General features: G+C 38.5%; 1 protein-coding gene across 1 annotated transcript; it reads right to left on the bottom strand.

Moving 5' to 3' along the window:
• Positions 1-1,326: 1,326 nt before the first annotated feature.
• Positions 1,327-7,968, bottom strand: qrfprb (pyroglutamylated RFamide peptide receptor b). The gene is made up of 6 exons (XM_053340896.1): positions 7,602-7,968; positions 6,255-6,413; positions 4,824-4,885; positions 3,276-3,511; positions 1,857-1,954; positions 1,327-1,724 (listed from the first exon to the last, which is right to left on the bottom strand). The coding sequence occupies exons 1-6, from the start codon at positions 7,966-7,968 to the stop codon at positions 1,327-1,329; spliced, it is 1,320 nt and encodes a 439-aa protein (XP_053196871.1).
• Between the last annotated feature and the right edge of the window lie 3,684 nt (positions 7,969-11,652).

The raw sequence follows: 11,652 nt of genomic DNA, 5'->3' as shown, positions 1-11,652 counted from the left end.
TGTATCAATCTACACTGGTATGATAAAAAAAAGAGTCATGCCATGACTCATCTTGTTATGACTACTGTGCCAGGGTCCATTTAAATATCGCATCACTTGTTCAGTGCACATGAGAATACATCCAATTTTTTCTTAAATGAAATAAGTGAGTGATAATGGCTGGTACCTTGTATGTCTTTGAACCTTATGGACTCCAGGAAGAGTAGCTGTTGCCTGCGTAACAGCTAATGGGGATCCAAATAAACTAAACTAAACTGAACTAAACTACTAAAAAGATGAAACAGGAGGACATTTCAACCTTCATCTTCTAAAAAAAAACATACAAACTGTATTTGCAGGGCTGTCTTCTCTGCTCAGCAAACAATGTCAAAATCATTTTGACAAACAATGGTACAATAACTACGGAAGCGTATTGCCTTCAATTAAAAAAAAGAATTCTGAGTAATATCTTTTCTTTTACTGTTTTTCTGAGTAATATATTTTCTTTTTCTGTTTTTCTGAGTAATATCTTTTCTTTTACTGTTTTCCTGAGTAATATATTTTCTTTTTCTGTTTTTCTGAGTAATATATTTTCTTTTTCTATTTTTCTGAGTAATATATTTTCTTTTACTGTTTTTCGGACAGTTTTTCTGGCGTGACAGTAATACGTTTCCGTAGATCAGGAGGTAGGTTGCGTTAATTCAGGAAAAAAAAAGTCAGAAAAACAGAGAAAGAAAATATATTACTCACAAAACAGAAAAAGAAAAAAAAATCATTCAGAAAAACAGAGCTTTTTTTTCTTTTTTTAAGTGAATACAATACACTTCCATACAATAACAGACAAAAAAGCTGACAAAAATGTGTTTCAGTCAACTCAGTTTCAAGTTTTACAAAGAGGTGACCTCTGATCTAAAGTCATTGTCTGTGTTTTCAGGTCCAAACAGTTCCAAACCTCCAAAAATGCCACAGTGGTAAAAGTTTGTGCTTATTTGGGGTGAAATTGAACATCGTTCCCTCCAACACCTCATTAAATGCACACTGAGAGAGGCTGAGTGTCCTGCAGATTTTAGAAACATGGCGTGACATCCAGATAACAAGCTGATCGCTGTGTGTGATTCCCGGGGGTGGGGGTGGGGGGGGGGGGGGGGTGTATTTATGCCCAGAATTTTAAAAATGTTCATGCTTTCTGGCATTGCAGATACATATTTTCAAGCTGTTGGACTTTTCGAGTCTTTGAACTGCACCTGTGAGATTTCAAATCACATCTGATTTCAAGTGTCAAGTACCAGTGACTGACAGCAACCAGGAGGGTGGAGTTCACCACCTAAACGTTGAGCTGGTCCTTTCTCATTTGACTTGAGAGGAGCTGTTTGCAGGGAGCTCTGTTTGGATCGTGGAGATTTTTTCCCCTATTATTTCCAGGGAGCTCTCTCCATGTGATGAAGTTGATGGACCTTTTTCCGCTGAGTTCTGCTTCGAGCTGTTGCCTTCATCCAACTCCAGGAAGGCTTCTCTGCTTTGAGGTTTAATGAACTGTACACTCAGTCTGGGCACTGCGACGGCACCGCCCTGCTGGTTGGGTTTTCTGATGCAGTGGGACAGGGTGGAGACGCAGCTCTTTTTGAAGTTCTCATTCATGAAGGCATACACGATAGGATTGTTGAAGCTGTTGAAGAACCCAATGGCCTGAACAATGGCGATGAGCATGGTGAGTGTCACCCCGTCGTATTTCTTCTCCAGGTCATCTGGACAGTTACACACAGAGACAAGGTCATAGTTAGTCTGATCCACAGAGAAATTAAGCTACTATATGTCTAGGAATTGTTCTTATTTCCAATTATCCATTCAAATTCACATTGACCCTATGACTTACTTACAGTATTCAAACAGCATGTGGACCGTGTGAAATGGTGCCCAGCAAACAGTGAACAGCAGGACAATGGTGATCATCATTTTAACAGCTCTCTTCTTTTTCCTGTAGAGGTTTATAGCAAAAATACACTAATACAAGTAAGAGCAAATCTTAAAACGAGTAAAAAAAAGAGCCTTCTTACTTCAGGCATGTTGACTTGTTATAGCATGAGAGGAACATGTGCATCTAATATCACTAATGATGGCACTCTTCCACATAGGTAAGGGTGCCAAAGGGAAGCAGCAGTGGGCCAGCATGAAATAATTATCAGGGCCCTTGCACTCATATACCTGAGTGGAGGCCATTTCTCCCCAATTTGGAAGGGCCAGCACTCCAGTAAAGCAGCCCCAACTCCCACTGTTGTTCAGGGAAGGGCAAAGACTGTCCAAACAAAACAAAACAAAAAAAAAGGCAAGAGAATGAGAAAAACAACACAGCATTGGTTCTTTGTAGGATCAGCTTGATATTAAGAAGAAACACTTTCAATTTTGCCAGATTCAGAGTGCCATGAAAATGTTTTGTGATATGAAAAATCGATCTCCTTGTTGTTTCCCCTGCAAGCACCCAATAATCAGGCCATTTTTAATACAGGTAGCATTCTGGCTGTTCTCAGATTCACTGTAATGCAGGCTATGTTGACCATCACAGCATGAATCATATGCATCATACAAAAGAAGCCATCAATATAGAATAGTAATAGCTAGTATTTGCTGATCGGGGGTGATAAATAAGTGTGATAAAATTACTGCTTCTGATGTTGACTGGATGTGCTGCTTGGTACTAAGACGCCACATGGGAGCTTACTTAGGAAATAATGGCTGCAGGTGTTTTGTCATATATAAGACCTGAAAAACATCTGTTGGGTTTAAACTGCTTAAAACAACCAATTTTTATATCCAGTAGTAGAGCAGAAAGAAGATTAAATGGTGGTTTGATGGTTTGGATCAACCTTTAAATGATCTGTGTTTGATAAAGGAGAAAGGTTTTGCATTCTTTTGCCAATCAACAGCTAATGGTTGGTTTCTTTTTAACCATGACAACGACATCCCATAGCTTATGTAACATCGGGACAATTGTTCCCTACTTTTGGCTGCCTGAACGTGATGTAAATGTTCAGTGACCAACATTAACTGATAATAAACATGCAGGAGCCCTGACCCACCAGTAGGAGTTGATAGTGCAACAACAATGACATGACCCACCCGCTACTACTGCCAATACAGTTCACTGGAATGCAAATCTAAGCCAACAATACCACTAGCAGGAAGATATTTTATACACACTGGAAGATGTGATGCTTAAGAGACATTTTTCTGTTGTAAAAATGCATGAATACTGCATAAACACTCCAGACTTAGGGAGACACCTCTGCTGTCAAACCTACCTTGAGATCTTACTGATCTCCCTGTGGTTCATGGTGTTGAGGACTGAGGAGTCGCCCACTCTCTTGCGGATCCACAACTCAATTCCGATACGAGTGTAAAGGAACAGCATGGCTGCCAAAGGGAGCAGGAAAAGAGCCACCATAATGAAGGTTGTGTATGCCTGTCTGTGATTCAGAGAGCGCCAACTCTCCTGACAACATACGTGATAGTGATCATATAAGAAGTCGTACTTCACCTGGGAGAGGATGGAAAAAAAGCTTTCAGTCATGAAAGAACAATGAAGACAAAGTAGCTCTCACTAACAGGTGACACATTTAATAGCAACACTAACTATAGCCACTGCAGTAGACTCTAAGCATCATTCACAAACACAGTCATTCTCTTTCATTCCTCTTTTTTCCCCTCTTTTTTGCCCACTAGCAGTTGCTGTTAGAGAGACAAGGGTGAACCCTCACCAGCTTCACACTTATGAACACAGCCATTAAGAGGTTCATGAAGACAATTGGACATCATCTGCAGATGTATCCCCAAAGCTGTCCCACAGTACAGTAGTAGTGCCAACATGTCATCTCCTATCATTTCAAAAAGACTGGCAACCCCAGTACTACAGTTTCCTCACAAAAATACATGACAGCACACGTACAAAGGCATGCCAGATCAAATAGCTATGAAACTAAAAAGATGGTTGTTTTTCATGCAGTCTGTGTCAACATTTGTTAACGATGAAATACATAATATGAGACAGCAAGTTGAGTTAACGTGCTAATGAATTTTATGCCACACGATGCAATATTCTTTTCTATTTACTAGGTTTGTGTGGTCCATTATGCCTAGAAACTGCAGTCTACACAACTATATTTTTGATATGAAATGCAGGAGCCATCAGTGCAACAAAGTATGAGAATCCAATATTCTCAGTAAAGACAGTAAATGGCATGAGGAAAACAAAAGGCTTGGATCAGGAGCTACGCTGGAATGCGACACATCTTAAGCTTGGCCCTCTTCCTCAGGCAGTATCCCTGCTTGAAATGTTGCAGTCTAGAGTAGATGCTGAACCACACTTTTCTATGCTCTACATGTCATTTAGTGCCTGTATTCATGCACATACTGACCATATTAAATTCTCACTAAATTTTCACTGAACTGTTCAGGAAGCCTTTTATCACTGTTTTCCTTTGGATTCCTTGATTTAAAAAGCAGGTCACAATCAACAAACATTTATGCATGAGGTTTTGCTATCTGTGCCAGGCTTAAAGCATAAAAGTAAGCAAGATAATATCAATCTTTCTAAACCTCTGTAATTCAGTGAATTCAAACCTCAGGACTCAAGCCTTGAATTCCTCTGGTTCAAAAATATGTCTGATACTGATTATATTTAATGACTTGTTTGTATCTGTATTGATATTAACCATAAAGATATATTCTTCAAAGCTGAATCAAGTATTTGACACGAATTTTGCCTGCAGCTTAAATAAAGCTTGTGGTCACAGTCAAAGGAAGCTAATGAAACTAATTTTGTGATGGTTGCTTTGAAGGGCACCACTTACCTCTAGCTGCTGCACAAACAGCATTGGTGAGCCCACTATCACAGAGGCAATCCATACAAGTCCTGCAGGATGTAGAGAGATATGTTGATGTAATTTGCAGATAAGACTCTTGGTTCAAATACAGTACATGTACCATGCAGGATGTGCAGTGTGTACAGTAACTGCCAGGGTGATTCAAGGAGAGTGACCTGTGTGTGACTAATGCCAAACAGTGGCTACAACAGCTGTACAATTCAATTCTTCTCTCTTGTAATTAACAAGCTGCCAATCACGCCAAGTCTCTGCATCATTCCTCTGCAATTCTTTGCTTTCCGTGAGCCCCTCAGGACTCAGATTTAAATTGGTATGCTATCCTTAAGTTTATTCTCTTTCATACATGCAATATTCGCACTTGTTAACTTTTTCACTCACTAAGGTTTTGACAAAAAAAAAATTCTGATGAGGAAAGCTTGGCATTCAGCCTGTTGTGAAGCTTCATAAGAAGAATTTGGCTTCATTTTCTCACTTGAGCCTGACAAATATGCAAGTTTTAAGACAATATTAATTATGATTATTTGTTTTTTTAAACCAATAAAAAAACACAAACTTTTATAACAAGGAACCCTCAAGTTTGGTTATTAAAGAGTTACACAAATACATGCACTGTGATAGTTTGTTTGTGTTTTGTTTACTTTTTACAGTTCAGCATAATCTTACTATCCAAAATCATAGTAATAGTAAATAGTATATGACAGTAAAAAGAAGTGTGAGAGTGAAACCTTCATAAAACACAGCCTATAGCATATTTATGTACTACCTTTCTCTTTGCACATCTGATGTATATCTACTGTATGATAAGTCAATATCAGCCAAAGCAGATATATCAGTTGGGCTCTACTTTTAAGTCTTGTGACATACTTGCATTTTATCAACTTGCATGCATATACACGCAGCTACAACACACACAGAATTTTTCACATTCTTGCTTGTGCACTCTGTGTGTGTTCCTTGAGCATTAAAAATATGCCCATAATTTGGCAGATCAAGATTGTCCAACACAAGAATGCAACCTTGAGAACTTCTAGTTTTGCACAGCATAAACAAACATGTAGAAACACTCAATCAGGTTACTCCATAGTTAATTATGAAGCTGCAGCAGTAAAAGTTGCGCCATAGTGGAATCATTTGTGTTTGTTGTCATTTCTTGTCTGATATAACTGTACACCCCCAATGAATATACTTCCACTCAAAGAGATGAAGGCTGAAATATGCTTCTCCATCTGCGTGTAAATTGAAAAATTGGGTTTGTATAGCTGCTTTTGTGTTTTTTCAGTTTTTATCTTCTTAATGAATCAATCAGCTGTAACTTGTTCACAGAACACAGGTTTCCTTGTATTCACAAACAAACCTTCAAAGTACATAACATAAGCCCTGCATGAATAGATATAATACCTAGCATCCTGTATGCTCTTTTCGATGAATACTGTCTCCTCATTTTCAGTGGGAAGACAATGCCCTGGTATCTCTCAATGGCAATGCAGGTCATCGTGAGGATGCCTGTCACTATGGCTGTGGTCTGTACAAAAGGAACTGTCTTGCAAACCAGAACGCCTGCAGTAAAAACAGAGGATGAACAAGTGAGGTACAGAAAAAACAGCAGGACACTCGTTTTTCCATTAAAGGTCATATGACATCTATCCTTTCTATCTTCCTGTGGGGCTTAATTGAATTGACAAAACAAACATCTCTGATGATGACACTTGACTGCAGTTTTGACTAATGAAGCTCAGAGCTGAAGCTCAGAGCTGAAACCCAGGTGACAACATGCACTGTAGGTAAGACACACATGTCAACTCTGATTCACCCAGAACTAATTGTGACTGTATATAAATAGGTGAGCATGCTTCAAGCCTGGCCTTCTATTGCTATGATACACTAAATGTCAAGGTATTGGTATTGGTTACGCTCCTTACTGCTCATCAGGCACGTTCACAGTGTTGTGATCTGTGAAATATATGAAACCACTGCAATAGTAAACCAAATCCTTGAGAAGACACAAGGGCTTAGTGATTCATTTCAAAGTATTACATCCTGTTGCAGCTACCTGGTCTTTTCCTTAAAGTTCATTCCTGGAGGAGATCTAGAATCTTAAATACTAAGGTATCAATAACTATATCAATAACCTTTACTGGAGTACAGTGATCTGCTCTTTATGAATGCCTGATGTTGGATACTGTATACCAGCATGCTTTGTGTTTTATTACTGGCTGTGACAATGTAACATATCACTTTATGTATGGTGCTGTTAGGTGTCCATCTCTGTATATCCACAGACTTTTGGAAGAGAGACTTTAATCTATCTATCTATCTGTCTATCATGATTGACACAATTAGAGCTGTCTGTTTGATTTGAATCTGCAGTTTGCACAGATTGGCTGGTTTCATTCATTCATCTAATTTGCAATATTATTGTTGAGCTGCTTAGGTTTAAATACTTTGAGTAAATGTGAACCCATGTCTGATTATTTAATACCATCATTATTAGTTAGGCTGCCTAATCCTTATCTTACGCTAGCTGTTCAGTTGAATTGATGCATTTTTCTATGTAATGTGTGTGAGACTGTGTGTGTCTGTGTGTGTGTGTGACTTATATTTTATTATGATAATTCTTATGATTTTAATATTGATTTCCTCACTGTTGAGCACAGTTTGGTGAAGTTGTAGTCGACTGTGATTCTATCCGATTCCACATTTTAAATATTCAATATTAAATACAACTTTAAAGGTTTTAAAACTCACCTCCGAACCATTCAGACGAGATGTTCTGCAGCAGAGTGAAAGGGATGCAGAAGAAAGTGATGAGCAGGTCGCTGACCGCAAGAGAGCAAATAAAAATATCTGTCGCAGTCTGTGTCGCCCGTTTTTTCACAACTATGTAGATCACCAAACTATTTCCAGCCAGAGCCAGAGCGAAAATAACCACGTACATGATCACGAAGGTAGTCTTAGCGCTGTACGGTAACTCGGGGATGTAGACGAGTGGCTGGATGTTATAAGTGTTGATGAACTCGTGCCGGCTCAGGTTGTAGTACTGGAGCATCTCTTGCAGCACTTCAGGAGTTATTTTGGTGGACCCCTGCCCAGAATCTGTCGAAGCTGCTGACATACTGACACGCGTCTTTTCAATCCTGAGTCCAAGTTGCTCGCAGAAAGAAAGAAAAGAAAAATCAGAGCTGAAACATCCTCTAGAACCCACAGGTGCATCTGGATGTTGCGCTGCCTCCTTCACCTAGTGGAGTCAGCTGCTGTCGCTGCTCTAAGAGTGTGTGTGTGTGTGTGTGTGTGTGTGTGTGTGTGTGTGTGTGTGTGTGCGTGTGTGTGTGTGTAAAGGACAGTGGACCAGTGATAAGTCTGCTGATCGATCTGATGTGTGAATATTTGATTTCATATTTGGAATATACAAAAACGAAACATGCTTCATGCAAATCATCATAATTATATCTTCCTAAAACATTTTTATTGCAGCTGGTGTCACAAAAGAGACATCAGTCTAGATAAGTGACTCCAAACCTTTTTTGGCAGTCAACTAAATTCTTATACATTTAACCCAGTATCACAAAATCATATACTGAGCCCAAAATCCAGATTGTGAAGCCCCAGGAGCCTTTATAATTTATACAGAACTACTACTACTACTCAGTCCATGAGGTGACAGGGTTCTCAGATGGAGGGTCCAATTGTGATACGATACATGAATGGTTAAATTCCCCCCTGATGAGCAGGTTGGCACCCTGCGTGGTAGCTCCTGTCATCAGTGTATGAATGTGTGTGAATGGGTGAATGACATGTAATGTAAAGCGCAGAAGCTACAGAATAAATTCAACCTAAGAATAAGGACCTGAAGATATAAAATTGACATAGAATTACAATTACTAGTGACAGGTCAGTAAATACCAAACAATCTCCTAAGAAGTTTATTGGAAGGAGCCTCATAAATCAATTCAACTTACAACTTACTTTGTGATACCTCTGTGGGGTCATGTGTGGTAGTGGCTAATTTCTTTCTCTGTCACAGGTGAAGAGCTGAGGCTGATTGCTGTAACTCACAGCACCTGGGCCTATAGTGCCCTATAGCTTATTTGTGCTCCTCTTTCTCATTCATGTAGAAGCTGTGCTGAGTGCTGCGACCTCCCTGCTGACTGTCCCATATATTTTGTTAAACATCTGACATGATGTGTCTCCCCACTGTGAGCCATGTCATAACAAACAACAAATTAATGTTAATGTTTGCAGAGATAATAACACCTACAGCCATTTCGTCAGTGCACAGCAGGTCAATTAAACAGGAAACATTGTGTTTGTCTACAGCCAATAATAATTTAATACGAAGAAAGAAATTGTCAATGTTAAATAAATGATGCTCACTGCAGCTGCTCACAAACTCAACACAACTAACTCCACTAACTGTATCACAACTTTGTCTCACTTTTTCATGCAATTACTATCAAATATTCTTTCCAGGAAACCTTCAGAAGAAAGAAGCAGAAACAATTCTTTAATTACAGGAACAAGTCTGTGGAACAAAATTAAAGTTGTTAAATAAAGATTTGCAAAACTGCGGTATCATCTCATGGCCCTTAACTAATCAATAAAATAAATAGTTGAAGCACGCAGCAAATATTTAATACGAGTTCTAGCAACACAAATTGATTTAAGTACAAAAGTTAAGTTCAAAGTACAAAAAAAGCTGATAAAACTTGGTAGTTACTTTTTAGAGAAAACTTTCAGAACTTAAGATGCACTGCATGATTTTGATAAAGCACCACTAAATCCCCAAATATGTGTATGGATACATTTTTGAAAAAAATCAATCAATCGAAGAAGCATATCACAGGAATAAATGCTGGCACTATAGTTGGAATTTGTATTAATGTTAAAAGCTAAAACATAATTTCTGAACTGCAATTTGCTGCAGTCGCTACAAGGGGAATGTTGTCATTACAGTCCACTTTCCAGTCAAATACAAAATTGGACTTTTAAGAACTATTGTGTGACACAACAAGCCAGTCATTTTGACAGTTTGGAGAGTTCAGTTAAAGGGAAGTGCAAGCCTCTGAATGACTGCATACTCTTCAACATTCATCAGATGCTGTTTTCAAAATTGATGTTCAGGGGATGAGGAGGGGGAGTCAAGGGGTATATTTTTTCCAAAGTCTGGGTTTCTGAGTACAGACACATCAGACTTTCATTCAACAAACAGGGAAAAGATGCTGACCTGAGTTTAACCCTGGACCATGTCATTCCCTAAACGCTGAATGGGAAAGTGAACTGTCATGTTAGAAACCTTCATATCATGCTGTAATTGCACCTTTTAAGTTGAAGAAAACCACACTTTGCCTTCTCTTTTGCTCCATTAAACTGCATAACATTTCCTTTTTTTGAGCTTACACATAGAATTGTGACTCATTGATGTGTTGATGTTGATGTACAATGTATGAAGTGGTGGGTCATATCCTTCAAGGTGGTCTGTCATGGAAACAGCAGATTTGTTATTCATCACCTACCCACCAGCCGTCACTGCAGAGTTTTTATGTTCCTCCGTGTCACTTGAACTAGCCACCTGTCCATCTTGTTGCCCCTCATTTGCAGTTGACCTCAATACATGCAGAGAATATAATGTGATATTGTGTTTTCTTTGTGTTGCAGATTTTGTTATGACCTCCCTCCTGTGTGTCAAAACTAACTAACATACTGTACATGGTGTGTTAATTTAAGAAAATGCTCAGCTGAAATAGAAGGTCTTTTGTTTGCTTTTCAAAGAACACTTTGTTGAAGAAAGTCTAATTTCCTAACACTTACCCTAACCCCCTATCCCTTTGCCAATTTCTGTGGCACAGGACCAGCAAGTGGTTTGAAAATAAAAAAGGAAGATTTTGAATTGTATTCTGAAAATAATGGGTAGCCAGTGAATAGCAGCTAGATTGATATTTTCACTGGTAATTTTATGTCACACACTCTGATGTAGGGAAAAGGAAGGTCATTTAAAGTTTTATAAACATATAAAATAACTTCTAATCAAATCAATTCTAAAAGATAAAGGTAGCCAGTGTAGTGTCTTAAGCCGTAGGGGTATATGATCCAGTTTTTAGGTAATTTAATTAAAAGGGAATTACAATAGTCTAAACAGGCTAGTAAAAGTGTGAATGAGCATTTCAGCATCTTTTCTCAGTTGAGATGCAAAAATGTTGTTTGAATGACCTGTTAAAATGAGAATTAGAAAATTAAATCATTCTGAAGTTTGTGACTAAATGTTATTAAATCTGGTTGCTATGACCACCAAACACTGAGTGCAGTTTTTCTCTTGCTGCTTTTAGTCCTATCTCAGTGGTTTCCTCATTTAGTTTTAAACAGTTTTTTACCCAACCATACATTGATGTCAGTGAGACAGGCAATGAGAGCATGCAGTGAATTGGTATCATTTGGCGAGACAGAGATGTACAATTGTGAATCATCGGCATAAAAACGGTAATTGACATGGTGATGTTTAATAATGTTTCCAAGTGTTAGAATGTATAAAGTAATTAGTAATTAAGTAAGTCCGTGGTTGTGAGGGTCAGAAAATGTTCACATAAACCACTATATTTGTACTTTAAAAAGAACCTTACTGCTTCTCTTTCACTGCCTGAATTGATCTGAAATAATAATGCTCTTGCTTAACTGTGTTGTAAATATCAATGCATCCTCAATTTAGATTTAAAAAATAGATGTAATGGTGCGCAGGTGGTCGAGTGGTTAGAGTGCATGCCATATACGCAGCCGACCCCGGTTCGAATCCCGGCCGGAGGTCCTT

The sequence above is a fragment of the Scomber japonicus genome, chromosome 20 (genome assembly GCF_027409825.1).
Source record: "Scomber japonicus isolate fScoJap1 chromosome 20, fScoJap1.pri, whole genome shotgun sequence".
NCBI lineage: Eukaryota > Metazoa > Chordata > Actinopteri > Scombriformes > Scombridae > Scomber > Scomber japonicus.
This window is presented reverse-complemented; position numbering and strand designations above follow the sequence as displayed.

Coding starts and splice junctions, on each gene's coding strand:
- qrfprb (XM_053340896.1), bottom strand. CDS start 7,968: ATGTCAGCAGCTTCGACAGATTCTGGGCAGGGGTCCACCAAAATAACT. Junction 4,886..6,254: donor AAGAGCATACAGGATGCTAG/GTATTATATCTA, acceptor TACATCCTGCAG/GACTTGTATGGATTGCCTCT. Junction 1,725..1,856: donor CCACATGCTGTTTGAATACT/GTAAGTAAGTCA, acceptor GTAACTGTCCAG/ATGACCTGGAGAAGAAATAC.